The following is a 15,441-nucleotide window of genomic DNA, read 5'->3' on the forward strand; positions in this document are numbered from 1 at the left end:
ACCAGAGTGAGTTACTACTGCCCAAGTGTCTGTATTGGAAGGGAGGAGACAAGCTGCAGTAAGACCTGTGCCTTATTTTTGTTTCAGTCTTTAGGCTGCAGGAAGGGGAAACCCGCCACAGAATCACCACTTTGCATCTAATCCCTCTGCTGTGGCTGTGTAGTGGGAACCTTGTACTCCCTTCAGTTTCACGTGGTGACCCTTTTCTTTAATATTTTGGAGACATGCGCTGTTAGAAGTTCCCAAGCCTGGCTTTCTTATAGTTACCCCCCTGCAGTTTGTACTATTCATCTTCTTATTTCTGGTAATACAACATTTCCAGGGTCACAGAGGCCACAGCCAGAGGCACAATGACCTTCTTTTGAGTCAAGGGTTAGCATTGCGGGCAGCTCAGGAGGTAGAAATCAAGGGAGTCCCAGCCACAGTTGCTCCTCACCCTACCTCTCTAACCACTTAAGTTACAGCATACAAGGGTGGGACGAGTGTCACCAGAAGCCCGCACTCACGGCTTCTCACCTTCTGAGGATTCTTATCTCCGACACTGGGGTTGCCTCTGCTACTGCTCAGAATTGGTAGTTTTACCACTTTCCAGCACTCACTCAGGCTCATTTTTCTGAGGGAGGGACCCTCCGCTAGAGTTGCGCCCTTGTCAGGCAGAGCTGAGAGGTAGCTCGCTCGCTCAGCGCGAAGGAGCCACTTTGGGGACTTGACGCCCGCCCCACCATCGGCTTAGGAAGGATGTGCAGTTGTTACTCGCGGTCTGGCTGTGTGATGCAGGGATGTTAAGTCACAGTTCCAAGGCTGGAGTGAGCCACAGGGAGTTGCCTGGTCCACGCCTCCGGGGCTTGGCGGCGGCGTCCTGCGGATCTGCACACTGAAGTACTACTAAGGGATCCTGGCTGTGAGGAGACCAGAGACCAGAGACCAGAGCGCCACTGCCGGGAGCATCGCCCGCGCGCGCCAGCTTCAAGACTGGCTGGTACCTAGAGGGCAGGGCAGGGCCGGGCTGTGCCCGCTCACACCCCTTGCGGAAGGATGGCAGGACCAACGGCTGCAGTTTAGTGGCTATAAAGCGCGTCTCCAGTTTCTCCTCGGGGCACCTGGCTGACTTAACCTACCTATAACCCCAAAGCCTCTCAGCGGGCCAACCAGACTCGTGCCTCCTAGAGGGTCTTCCGTGTGGTTAGGGGTGGGGGCGAATGCAGCCTTTGCTTAGGGAGGCCGAGAGAAAGCGGGAGACTGGGGCTGGGTGTGCGCGCGTGGGAGCGCGCCTCTGAGCGCCCCGCACGCCTCCTCTCAGCCTGGGGCACCTAGAGGAGGAGGGAGTGGTAGTCTCGGGAATAAGAGGGAGCAGAAGAAAAACCTCGCGAAGTGACTCCTCAAACAGGTCCGCATTTTGAAGTCGAAGCTGAAGACTGCTCGGCATTGGGACGCTTCTCCTTCTTCCGCGCGCCCCCTGCCCCCGCGCCCAGGCCGCCCGCCCCCGTTGGGGAGGTCGCGAGCCGGTGGCGCCCCGTCGGCTGCTGGCTTCCTCCTCTCAGCTCGGCGGCGCATGAGGCCGCTGCCCCCGCCGTAGGCGCTGGCGCCCCCCTCGCGGTGCCGGTGATGCCATGCCCCGCCACCACGCGGGAGGAGAGGAGGGCGGCGCCGCCGGGCTCTGGGTGAAGAGCGGCGCGGCGGCGGCGGCCGGGGGGCCGCTGGGTAGCGGCATGAAGGATGTGGAGTCGGGCCGGGGCAGGGTGCTGCTGAACTCGGCGGCCGCCAGGGGCGACGGCCTGCTGCTCCTGGGTACCCGCGCGGCCGCGCCCGGCGGCGGCGGCGGCCTGCGAGAGAACCGGCGGGGCAAGCAGGGGGCCCGGATGAGCCTGCTGGGGAAGCCGCTGTCCTACACCAGTAGCCAGAGCTGCCGGCGCAACGTCAAGTACCGGCGGGTGCAGAATTATCTCTACAACGTGCTGGAGAGACCCCGAGGCTGGGCGTTCATCTATCACGCGTTCGTGTGAGTATCCGCGACCCCCGCGAGCCCCCAGCCACGCCCGCGCCGTGAGAGGGGGAGCTTGTGCGCCCGGCGCCCCACGCGTCCGCGCCCTGACCCCTTGTGCGCGCGTACAAATACACATACACTCACTCGCGAGCGCGCGCACACGTGGTGCCTTTTATTTCTTTGCACGTGTTTGTGGTCCTCCTTCTCCAGGAGCCTTCTGCTTTTCTCAGCCCGGTATCTAAGCCTCTCTGCAACTTGAACCTTGGTCCCAGGGCACCCATTGAACTGCCAGATAGTTCAGACACGTTAGGCCACAGTCGGCACGCACATGACTTGGGTGGCAAGGTTAATAGGGAGAGATTAGCTCCTCAGGTACCTAACTTCACCCTGAGCGTGGCGCCTGTTGGCGGAGAAGTGCAAAGGGAGGGCTTGCGCTCATGTGAAGCCTGTGAGAGTCCATTGGAGAGGTCAGGAGATGATGGGGCAGGATGAGGTGGAGAGAAATGAAATGGAAGGTTGTGTCCTCAATCCTGGGGGGTGGAGTCCTTCTTGGGGTAGAGTTACTAGATTTTAAACGCGCCCGGAAACACGCCTCGTCACTCACTAACCCATCCACCACCACTAACGGAAAATCTGTCAGTGCCTATATCCTTCCTGCCACACCGCAGAAAAGGTGGCCAACGTCTAGAAAAGGCTAGCGGGGCCAGGCGAGGCCATGCTTTTGCTTTGTGGCGGGAATGGAGGGTGGGGGCAGGTTTAGAAGGGAGACTGGGGCGCAGGACCGCGGGCGGAGGTGAGTGAGCGGATGCAGGATTGGCTCCAGAGGCAGAGTTGAGGCAGTGGGTTAAGTAGGCAGTTGTAATACTAAGGCAAAGTGTGTGAGCTTAAATACGTCCTCGCCATCTAGCAAAGAATGCTTAATGAGAAAATGATTGGAAGCAAATGTTTATTTTCCCCTTAGGCATTAAAAACCTTTCAGTGGCTTTAAAGTTTACTACTGTTTTCCCACAACGTTCATTTATGCAGCCGCGGCTATTAGACTTAGGTTTATCTGGATATTACAAGGTTGTGTATTAGAGCATTTGTGTTCGAATCTTTCTCACTTTCTCTTTTCGTTCCCTTCGTTCTTCTTTCTCTCTCTTGTTTTCAGCTTCTTTATAGTAAAATGGACTATAAAGGTGCCAGCCTTGGGAGACAGGTAATTGTGAACACTCAATGATGCATTCCTTGATTCTTAGCAAAATAGATTTGAACACATAAACTGGGCTTATTATTGAAATGAGGTACATCCCCCAAACATATCAGAAACACTCCCCTCCCCCTACCCCATCATAGGGAAGAAGGGGCAAGTTTTATAATAGGTGAACCTGGAATTTGACTAAGTAGAAATCAGGAAATTGGTGGTGTCTACAATCAAGGGGCTCTGGTGTCTGGAAAATTTTACATCCCCAGATTGATGTGAACATGTAGCAGTAGGTAGGCTATTCCAGCCAACTTTTCATTTTACATTGTATAGAGGGGGATGTTGTGTTGCATCGTGATTGCATCCAGTGGTACAAGTTTTGTTGTTAATATTCACATTGATTTGGTGTAGTTACTGTCTTAAGTGATAAACGTAAATTTACTGATATGCTTCTCGTTCCTACCAAAAGAGGGGCTATGTATTTATTAGATGATGAAATTGATAATTTGTTTTCAGCTGATAGTATCTACTAAGATAGTGATCTGTGCTCAATTTGGGAATATATATATATATATGACAAGTAGTGAATGTAATTTTTTTTACAGAACATTCTGTTGCTTTGAATTTACAATATCGTGCCTTTTGAGGCCTTTTGCTTTTGGAAAATAATACATCATTGTCTATTCAGAAAGGGTTACAGAAAACTTTAGTTGGTCCACATATTTTATACCTTCCCATTATTCTCTTTGGAAGTGAATGAGGTTTGGTTGTTTGTTTTTTTTTTTTTTTTGCAATTTAGCATTTTGTTTTAAATATTTTAGTGTTTTAAGTTTTTACAACCTTAAAGAATTTAAAATTTTTTAATTGGATTTTCAAAAGGTTCCAGTTTGACTAATTCTCTGCTCATGAGACACTCTCAGTCTAGTTGTGACTTTAGTGGCAGAAAAAAAATAAAGCCTTGTTAATATCATATTGCTGATAGGAAGTTTTGAATTATACATTGCTGAGTCTGAAACTGTAATGCCTGAGCAATCAGATAGGGGTGCTAGAGCCACATTAGCACAAAGAGCACTAAACAGTGTTCTCTGGGAGAGCTGTGTGTATGTAAAGCTGACCCTAGGGAAAGAGGCCATCCTCTGCAATTGCTGCTTTGTTTTAAGATAAGTTTTAGACTATGTGAACTTCATACATTAAACGAATAAAAGTCAAGTTGCCTTCAGCTGTAGGTCTAACAAACTCATTAACCAAAAAGGAAGTTATAAGCAAACAATTTCTAAAGAGGTGTAACTAACTAATTCCTTGCCAACCTGGGAATCCCCAAATCTTACTTTAATAACAGTTTTTGTAGCACATTAAGGTTCTTGCCAAGAGCAAGTGCACTGTGATTAATGAGGTACTTCAGGGATGGCTTTTACTTGGTCGACTAGTATTTTTACTGCCAAGGAAAGGAAAAGTCTATTTAAAGTTATGTTTCATGTAAAGAAAAAATTCTTTCAAATAGGAAAAAAATCTTTATTATAATGACATTTTAATGGTATAAAATGTAGTTCCTGGAGTGCATCGCTTACTGATGGGATGGTCTGGCAATAAGTGACCTATTTAAAATACTTTCTTACAGTATTTATAAATGATGGGAGACTAGGAGAGCCATGTGTGCCATGACTAGTCTTCTTTCCAATTTGCCTGTTGCATGGCCTTTTCTTCAGTTCACTAGATAAGCTCTTCAAATGTGAGGGGGCATTGTTCTTTTAATAGTACTTTTCTCTCTTTTTAGTTCCTTTTAAAGAAATTTTCAGTAGAATAATGTTGTGATAGAGAAACATGTGATTTTTTTTTTTTTTTTAGGATTCCCTGCACAAATTTATATTGATGCAGGCAATGGGTTTATGCAGAAATCATACAGCAAATAGTTTTGAAGATAACATAGAATTCATCACTTTGATTCCTGTATCCTTGTCTGGTTTAGTGCTAGATCAGAAATTATAGAGATTTTAAATGAGAGGAGCAGTAGATTGTTTTTTGTTTTGTTATGAGCCCTTCAGTCAGCTATGACTCACAGAGACCCTATGAACAGTAGTTCCGAACCTTGGCCTATCTTATGTCAACCTCACCACATCTGACATAACTGCCCCCATTGTCACTGTCATTGTATCAATCCATATCAACCAGGGTCTTCCTCTTCTGAGTTGACCCTCTGCCATTCCAAGTATGATGTCTTTCTCTAAGGGCCAGTCCCTCCTGGCAACATGGCCAAAGTTTCCAAATCCTTGCCTCCAAGGAGCAACCTGGTTTCACTATCTCTAGAACAGACCTATTTGTTCTGTTGGTAAATTTTTATTTTCTGAGAAAAAAAATCACTTGCTTTTCAACAGAAAAATGCTGCCTGTATTTGTAGCTCAAAATTTCTCCTTGATGCCTTCATTTTTCTCGTACTTGTTGGCATCCCAAAAGGTCATTGATTTCTATTTGTCCACCGTCTGAATAGCCCTAAAATCTGTGTCTTTTCTAACTGACCACCACAGTCTCACTTTGCTTTTCAGTCTCTCCATCAGATAGTTTGTAATATTTTCCTGTTCGTTCAACTGATGCCTGTACTTAGTGCTTTTCTTAAAATGCAGAACTTGTCATATCATTTCCTGGTCTAAAAATAATTTTATACCTACCCTACCCGTTATTAGCATCAAGGACTCTCCTTCATAGGGTCCCTATGAGTCGCCTGCGACTCGACGGCACTTAACAACGACAACAACAACCCATCATTAATTATTCCAACTATCTAATATAAGTGTATTGTGTGCTAATTCACATATTGTTGTTGTTGTTGTTTAATGCTGTCGAGTCATAGACGACTCATAGCGACCCTATGAACGAACAGCCTGAGCACTGTTGGTACATAGAGTTTCCGGAGGCAAGCCATTTTGGAAGTGGATGCCGCTCCTGCTTCCAGGCTTGATTTAGTCGGGAAGCTCCAGCCAACACTGTCCAACATGGGTGCCCATTACCACAACTGGCACATCACTGTCACAGGCTTCAGCATCACAGCAACCACGAGTTACCTCTATACAGCAACGCACAGACCAGTGCTATACCACTTAGAAGAATGTTTGACAGGAAGACAATTTGAACCTGGCCGAGGGCCACAGATGAAAAATCACCCACCTTCGGCTTGAGGAATGAACACCATTTCAGTTTGAAATTACTACAAGTGTTTGAGGAATTAAGTGTAAAACAATGCACCATTACAGGTATCACTCCAGAGGTATCTACCAAAAAAAAAAAAAAGCAAACAAAACCCAGAAAACTCAACAACAACAAAAAACCACAAGAAAAGGAAGTGTGGGGGGATTTGACTGCAGAAGGGTCAGCTTAGAGGAAGTGAGGAATGAACTGAGTTTTGACAAATCAGTGGTTAATTTTCAGGTGAGCAAAGCATGGGGATTGATTAGTCCTGATAAAGTGAAGCTATGTAATTATAAATCAGCACAGTAATTCCAGGTACACATGTATTTTCAGAATGAGGAGAGCAACAAGAAAAGTAGGTAAATTCAAAATAATATGCTTCATCTTACATAGACTCATGTGTTGGCCATGGAGTTTGGTCTTTTATTCTATAGGTATTAATGACTATTGAATAATGGGGATGATAGATATGATTTGAGAAATGCCTATCTTTTAGGAGTTCTGTAAATGAAAGTAAGGGTGAAAAAGGAAGTAAATATAATGTATTAATTTTTAAAAAAGAATAGTTATAACAAGTTTCCCCTTCATTCTTGCATTCTCCTTTTTCATGAATTTATTCTGCAAATATTTCTTGATTATCCATTATGTACCATGAAGTGTTCTAGGAAAATGAGAGACATTAACCTAACGAACTAAGTCAGTAACTGTGGAGGAGACAATGAAGGGTTTTATTGGAGAAATGTTAAAGAAGTAGAATTAGCATACGGTTTCCATAAAGCTGATGTAGAGTATAAGGAAGATAATTTGGACTTGGGTAGTGTGAGGAACAGAGGTACAGTTTACTAAGATATGAATGAAAGCAATATGCACACATTTTCAATGAAATACAATGCTTTCAGGTTTGGACATGCTGAGCTTCAGATGGTTGTGAGTTATTTATGTGAAAATTGGAAGTTGTTAGTGTATAGCAATAAACAAAACACACTCAAATCTTTGTCTAAAGGGAACTTCAATCAGTAACCTGATAAAGGGCACTTAATGTTGTTTTTAATGAGTGAATACATTTACATACAAATTTGGAGCTTAATCTAGATATCTGGATTTGAGAATTCATTTCGGAAGCCTCTAGTTCTCTCATGACCATTAAGACAATGGATGGAATGAATGAGAAAGCTCCAAAATGAACAGTGAGCTGTGGACATGGTGGTGTAGAGTCTGGAAACACTAACAATAAGTTGTGGAAGTGGAGAAGTCTGGAAACAACATGACAGAGCAGTCAAAAGGCCGAGACCCAAGCCAAAAGAAAGCAAAGGAAGGAACATGTGAGGTGGTTGTGGTCAGCAATTTTCAGTGCTGGATAAAAGCCTACAAAAATGGATACCGGTTGGATTTTCACCTGAAAAAATAGTGTGTGAATTCCTTTTTATTTTCCAGTTCTATCTCTCTGCATATTTTATTTTAATAACTTGCTTTGTCTTCTCAAATTGCCCTCTGAAATCTTCTATTCAGCTCTTTGACTTCAACATCTCTTCCCTTTGTTTTAGCTTCACAGACACTCTAGTGCAATATTCAGGGTTTTTTCTGACATCTTTTTAAGATTTTTTTTTCCTCCTCTATCTTTGTAGTGACCTTTCATTCTCTTCATGTTTGATATCGTTGATGCCATTCCACAATTCATCTGGTCTTTGATCATTAGTGTTCCATATGTCAAACCTATTCTTAAGATAATTTTAAAATTCAGTTGGGATAGACTCAAGATCATATTGTAGTTCTCAAGGGCTTGTTTTTTCCTCAGCGTCAGTTTGAACGTGAATTGATGATATGTTCCATAATATGCACCTGGTCTGGTTTTGGCTGCTGCTGATTGCTTCTACTGATGCAGCCAGTCTGATTCCTATACAATCTGGTAAGGTCCATGTATAAAGTCACTGTTTGAATTTTTTATAAAAAGCTATTTGTGATGAATAATTCATTGTTGTTCTGTTGTTATGTGATGTCAAGTCATCTACAACTCATAGTGACCCTATGTACAGCAATCCTAGACCCTTCCCATGACACTCTTATTGTCTTGACACACCTACCCCATGACCCCAGTCACTGAATCAATCCATCTCGTCGAAGGTCTTCTCTCTCCTTCACTGTCCCTCCACCCTCCCAAGCATGATGTCCCTCTTCAAGGACTGGGCCCTCCTTGCAACATGTCCAAAGTATGTGAGATAAAGCTTCAGAATCCTTGCCTTCAGGGAATAGCCTTGCTTTACTCTCTCTAGGACAGACCTGTTCATTCTCTTAACAGTCCATGGTATATTCAATACTCTTCTCCAGCACCACAAATGCATCACTTCTCCTTCTATCATCCCTAATCATTGTCATTATGGACTGAAGTTCAACATCAAGAAAAACCAAGATTCTCACCATTGGGCCAATTGGCAGTTTCATGATAGATGCTGAAGAAAGACTGTTAACCACTTAAACTTGTTTGGTTCCACAATCAACACTTTTGGCACCAGCAGTCAGGAAATCGAAAGATTAATTGCACTGGTAATGTCTGCTGTCAGAGACCTCTCTAGATTACTGAAGAGCAATGATATCAGTCTGGAGACTAAGGTGAATCTGATCTAGGCCATAGTCTTCACAATTACTTGCTATGCATCTGAGAGCTGGGTGGACAATAACTAAGGATGATAGAAGAGAGATTGATGCCTTTGAGTTGTGGTACTGGAGGAGAGTGTTGCACTACTGTAGACTGCCACAAGAACAAACAGGTCTGTCCTGGAGAGAGTGAGCTGGGCTGCTCCCTAGAGGCAAGGACTTTGAGGCTCTGTCTCACATAATTTGGGCATATGGCCAGGAGGGGCCAGTCCTTGGAGAGGGACATCATGTTTAGAAGGATGGAGGGACAGCACAGGAAAGGAAGACTCAGGATAAGATTAATTGACTCAGTGACTGGAGAAATGGGATTAGGTCCATCGGAGATGATAAGATTGGCTCAGGACAGGGCAGGGTTCAGAGCTGTTGTGCTTTGGTTGCTTGGAGTTGCAAGCAACTTGATGGGACGTAACAACCACCACAACATGCAAATGACACAAAATTTCTTGCTGAAAGTGAGGAGGATTTGAAATGCTTTCAGAAAACCAAAGACTACAGCCTTCAATATGTATTACATCTCAACATCAAGAAAACAAATTTTCTCACCATTGCCTCAATAGGCAACATCATGGAGAAAAGATTTATACACTCAACAATTCCTTCTTACATGGAACCACAGTCAATAGACTTGGTGTGAGCAGTAAAGAGATCAGGAGACATATTGCACTGGGAAAGTCTGCTGTCAGGGACCTCTCCAAGTTACCAAGAAGCAAGGATGTTAGTTTGAGGACCACAGTGTGCCTGATTTAGGCCATGGTCTTTTCAATTACTTGCTATGCATCTGAGAGCTGGCCAGTGACTAAGGATGACAGAAGAAGAATTTATGTCTTTGATTTGTGGTGCTGGAGGGGAATACTGAATATCTCATAGACTCCAGAAGAACAAACAGATATGTCATGAAGAAAGTGCAACCAGAGAGTTCCTTGGAGGCAAAGGTGATAAAGCTTTGTCTCACATATTTTGGGCATGTTGATAGGAGAGGCTATTCCTTGGTGAAGGACATCATGGTTGGGAAGGTAGAGGGACAGGGACAGTAAGGAATACCCTTACTAGATGAACTGGCACAGTGACTGCAGCAATGAACTCAAGTATTTCAGAGATTATGAAGTTGGAACAGGATAGATAGGACAGGGTTCAAGGCTACTCTTCCATTGGTCTCTGTGAGTTATACTTGACTCAACAGAACCTAGCAATAACAGTATGCACATGAAAGTTCTCTATCCTGTCTCACCACCATGCCTTGCCTTATACTATTCTCTTAGATCCTTCACACACCATACAGTCTGTTTACTTTTTCTTGTAACTAGATTGAAAGATTACTTACTCTTGGGCTTCCTTTCAAGATTGTTCCGTCCCTCTGCCAGGGTGAATTAGGTGTCCCTCATATCTGGTTCCATGACATTCTGAGACTGTGGTTATAATGGTGCTTGTTCATCTGTGTTGTAATTGTAGACTGCTTGTCTGTGTCATCCACAAGATGATGAGCATCTCACACAGAAAAAGTCTTACTTATGTCTGATATACAATTACCTAGCAAGATGCCTTATGCCTAGTCAACCCTCAGTAAGTGCTGGCTTAATGAGTAAGTAATGTTCTTTGGAAAGTGTTCAGAAGTGTTACAGAGCAAGAAATCATGGAAGGGGTGAAAAGGGGTTTGTTTGTTTTCTTAGAGATGAGATAGTGATAATTAATTCACTTGGAGGGGAAAAGTGTGGGAGCCAATGCTCTGCTGACAAGAATAAGCTTTAGTTTAGAGTATGTCATTTCACCTTTCTAGATCTCCATTTCTTTTTCCATGAAAGACATTCAGTGTTGTCTGTTTTTCAACAAAATGGAGGATCCTGAGAGAGTTCAAAACACTAGAATAAAGTGAAGGAGTAAAGTTGGAATAAGAAATTATATCAGTCTTTTATCATTCTGATTCCTTATTTCTTAGTAGGAAAAAAAATCCCAAACCTAATTCATTGACATTAAGTAGACTCTACTTCATGCCAACCCTGTATTGGACATCCCAGGCTGTAAAACTTTATGGGAGGAATCACTCATCTTTCTCCTGCAAAGCATGCTGGTAGATCTCAGCCACTGAAGTTTAGGTTACTAGTATGTAGATCACTGTGCTGCAGGATACCCTCCTTCTTAGATGAGCTGCCTCCTTACTGCTATTTTGAACTTGACTCATCATTGCTTAAATGATAACAAACAGAATACTTCACTTTTCTGATAAGAAGAAAAATCTGTTTGCTATATCCCTCCTACCCCATTACTTAAATACATATACTGTCATTGTCATGTTCCATAATCCTCAGGACAGTACCCACGACATACAATAAAACATACATGTTGATTCACTCACTGACACTCCAAATTTCCATCAATATGGTTCACTTGTGGAATTAATTTTACTTTACTTTTACCTCTTAGGCCACTTTCTTAGTTATACTTAATTAGACTCAATGAATTACATTGTTATTTACAAATATATTAAACTTTGAATTATGTCTCAATATATAGAAATAAATGTGTACATTTTATTTTTGCTGTTGGATGAATGTGCTAAAAAGAATTGGTTTTCATAAAGTGTAGCAGAACCTTACATAATTTGTACTATTTTATATGGTGCTAATAAACTATTAAAATAATCTCTATTCAGAAGTATGAATATATTGTAATATTTAAAGAGGTTATACCTAGGCACTTAAAAGTTTTCCATTTTTGAATTGGGAATGTTATAACTGGAAAAATAAGAGAAGACTATCTGAAAAGAGAATAATGTCTTGATGCAAAAAAACACTATAAACAAGAAATATAGCCAGCAGACTTTTGATAATTGTATATGAAGAAAGAGTGCCAGTTTTAATTTTTAATTACAAATGGCTATTTTGGCAGATGAAAGTGCCAGCAGAGCATGTTTTATCCTAGCTTGGTGGTGTGAAACTACTTAAAGTGCAACTCTAGAACAGCCACAGCTCATAGTTACATTTAATGATTTGTTAGACACTTCCATTTTAATTTACCTTTTCTTCAACCATTTATAGGTACTTTATTTGGAATATTATTTGATTGTGGTCTGAGAGAGAGATTGGCTGCATACTGCAATTTTGCACAATTAGTGAGACATTTTGATGAATCTCAGTGTTCCAGGTGATGTTTTTATTCCTTTGCTATCAGGTTGTCAAAAGAATGAGTTTTAAGCAAGGTTGATATAGTTGTTTGTTTATAAAAATATTCATATGTACATACGTATTTTATGTATGCTTTTATATACACACATGTGCACTGTTCTTTAGCAAAGAAGTTGTTATTGTTAATGATGTGAGGTATGTCCAGTTAGTTTTGACTCATGTGACCCTGTGTATAGTAGAACAAAATGGTCCTATGCCATTTCACATCTCACAGTCATTGCTATGTTTGAGCTCATTGTTGTAGCTATTCTGTCAGTTCATTTCATAGAGGATCTTCCTCTCTTTTGCAATACCCTATCTTTCAAAAAATTATGTACTTTTCTATGTCTGAGACCCTTCTAATAATATATCCAGAGTGTCTGAGATGAAATTGCTCTATCCTTGCTTCAAAGGAACATTCTGGTAGCATTTTTCCCCAACACAGCTTTGTGTGTTCTTTTGGTAGTCCCTGATACGTTCAATATTATTCATGGTCCCCGTAATTCAAAGGCATCAATTTTCCTTTGGTCTTCCTTATTAATAAATAATGCTGAGCTTTCACATGCGTATGAGATGATTGAAAAGACCATAGCTCTGCGTCAGGTACACCTTGGAACGCAGTGTTACGTCTTAGATATTTAACGTTTTGGAGAAGTTTCTGCCACAAAAAGTATGTTGGTATAGATCCCTTCTTTTTTCTTCTCTAAAATAGGGTAAACTTTAAAACAAAAGTAAACAAACTTAAAGTTACTCTTACTAATGTAGAGAGAGTATATAAATATATTGAAAGATATGTAAATTTAATTCTACATAAAAAGAAGAGAATTTTTTGTAAACTCAGTTGTAATGGTCTTTGTTTTAATTTATAGTACCTGTAATATAATTCTAAATCTTTAATCTTTTTTTCAGTCAGTAGCTGAATGATCTTTTATATTTATGACTTTATAATCTCTTTTTTTACAGTCAAGTCAGTTTGACATTTAATTAACAGCCATTATGTATACCAGGTAATGTGTTAGATGCTGATAGTTCAAAACGGAGATGTGGACCTTTACCTCAAGGAAATCCAACTGGGGCTATCATTCATTTTTCAATTTAATTATCATCTCTACTTTTGCAGAGTTGATGACTCTGAGCAGTGTTTCCAATATTAGTTTTTTAATGTGTAATGTGAAAGATGGGAAATCTCCTCCTCTGTGAATAACTGCCTCTGAAAACCCACTGGTGGATCAGCTTTGAGTTGGTTCTGACTCGACAGTACACAACGACAACATTTTAAGAAATATTTAATTTGATTAGCATAGTGACTGGTATATACTGAAGACTTAACATAACAAATTGTGGTTAACCTTGAGGAGAATGGGAATCCCATAACACCTGATTGTGCTTATGCAAAACCTATACTTGGACCAGGAGGCAGTTGTCAGAACAGAGCAAGGAAACACTCTGTGGTTCAAAATCAGAAAGGGAGTGCATCAGGGATGTGTTCTGTCTCCATACCTTTTTAATCTATATATAGAAGAGATCATCCAGGAGGCTGGGCTTTATGAGGAGAAATGTGTCATCAGGATTGGATGAAGCCTCATTAACAACCTACATTATGCAGATGGCACAACCTTACTTGCTGAAACTGAGGAAGACCTGAAACACTTGCTGCAGAATGTTAAGGACGTAGTCTTCAATACAGATTGAAGCTCAACATCAAGAAGATAAAGATTCTCACCACTGGGCCAATTGGTAGCACCATGTTGGGTGAAGAAGAATTCGAGATTGTTAACAATTTCAGCTTGCTCAGCTCCACAATCAACACTCTTGGTACTAGCAGTCAGGAAATCAAGAGACAAATTGTATTAGGTAAATCTGCTGTCAAGGACCTCTCTAGATTACTGAAGAGCAACAGTGTCAGTCTAGAAAGTAAGGTGTGCCTAATCCAGGCCTTCGCAATTACTTGCTATGCATCAGAGAGCTGGACAATAACTAAGGATGACAGAAGAAGAATTAGTGCCTTTTAATTTTGGTACTGGTGAGGAGTAACATACCAATGACTTCTAAGAAAACAAATGGGTCTGTCTTGGAGAGGGTGAAACCAAGATTCTCCTTGGAGGCTAGGATTTTGAGGCTCTGTCTCATATATTTTGAGCATGTGACCAGGAGGGACCAATCTTTGGAGAAGGACATCATGCTTGGAAGGGTGGAGGAACAGCACAGGAGAGGAAAACCCTGGGTGAGAAGGATTGATACAGTAACTTGGGCAATGGGAGTAAGTGTGTTAGAGTCAATGTGACTGGCTCAGGAGAGGGCAGGCTTCAGAGCTGTTGTATAGAAGGTTGCTCATGTTTCAGGCAACTTGACGACACACATGGACAATATCAACAATTACATTGTCATAATAGTAATACTATTATTAGACTCTTTAGTGACTTAGTGGCAAGGAGTTTTACTGCCAACACAAAGCACACAGTTTGGATCCACCAGCTGTTCTGCAGGAGGAAGATGAGCTGTCTCCTCCCATACTGTTTACTGCTTCTGAAAACCTACTGGAGGATCAAGTATGAGTCAGTTCAGACTATGGTGCATAAAAACAATATGCTTTTATTGAAACTACAAAGGAAAATAGGGACCATGTAGTAGAGTGTTATATTTGCTGGAGACCTGTAATTTTATCCTGTAAGAGATAACAGGCTTGTGTGTGTGTGGGGGGGGTGGTTATAATATTATTAGATTTCCTAGTTTAGATTGATTGCTCTGCCAGTTTTGTGAATGATGGCCTAAAGAGCACAAAACCTTCAAGAAAAGGTCAGTTTTAAAATCTAACTCAGGCAAGACATAATGAGTGGTGTAGCGGTAGTAGAGGCATGGAGAGAAAAATGTGATGCAGTTAAAATTTATTAATCGGTGATTGAATGTGAAAATGAGGAAGAGGGGCAAATTTATTATTATTGAAAGTATTCCTTAGGCACATAATGGAGCTATTAGTTGGAATCAGGACTATAGTTGGAAAAATAGATTGGGTGTTTCCAAAACCCAAATCCTATTGCCAGTTTCTATTCATGGTGATGCTCCCTAAGTGTCTGAGGCTTTTTTTCCCTATATTTTATTAATTTTCATAAACATTTACAGAGAATTTGGGTTTCCATTCATTCATTGTTGCACTATTCTCTCTACCCTCTTCCCAGTTTGTTCTTGCCCAAATGCCACAGTGCTTGTCAAAGCCAGTTCTGATTAATCTTCTTTGTCAGTGTGTCCTTTGCCATTCCCTATCACTCCTCCCTGAGGGAGACTTC

The 15,441-nt window shown here is 41.8% G+C and overlaps 1 protein-coding gene across 5 annotated transcripts in view; it reads left to right on the forward strand.

Moving 5' to 3' along the window:
* The first annotated feature begins 1,300 nt into the window (after positions 1-1,300).
* Positions 1,301-15,441, forward strand: part of KCNQ5 (potassium voltage-gated channel, KQT-like subfamily, member 5) — a 997,522-nt gene continuing 983,381 nt past the window's right edge. For all 5 annotated transcript variants that reach the window (XM_006899395.1, XM_006899397.1, XM_006899399.1 and 2 more), the window contains exon 1: positions 1,301-1,999. In XM_006899395.1, the coding sequence (XP_006899457.1) occupies positions 1,611-1,999 (389 nt within the window). In that variant the 5' untranslated portion in view covers positions 1,301-1,610. The remainder of the gene's footprint in view (positions 2,000-15,441) is intronic.

Source organism: Elephantulus edwardii, unplaced genomic scaffold (genome assembly GCF_000299155.1).
Source record: "Elephantulus edwardii isolate Elephantulus edwardi_28Jun2011 unplaced genomic scaffold, EleEdw1.0 scaffold00255, whole genome shotgun sequence".
Taxonomy (NCBI): domain Eukaryota; kingdom Metazoa; phylum Chordata; class Mammalia; order Macroscelidea; family Macroscelididae; genus Elephantulus; species Elephantulus edwardii.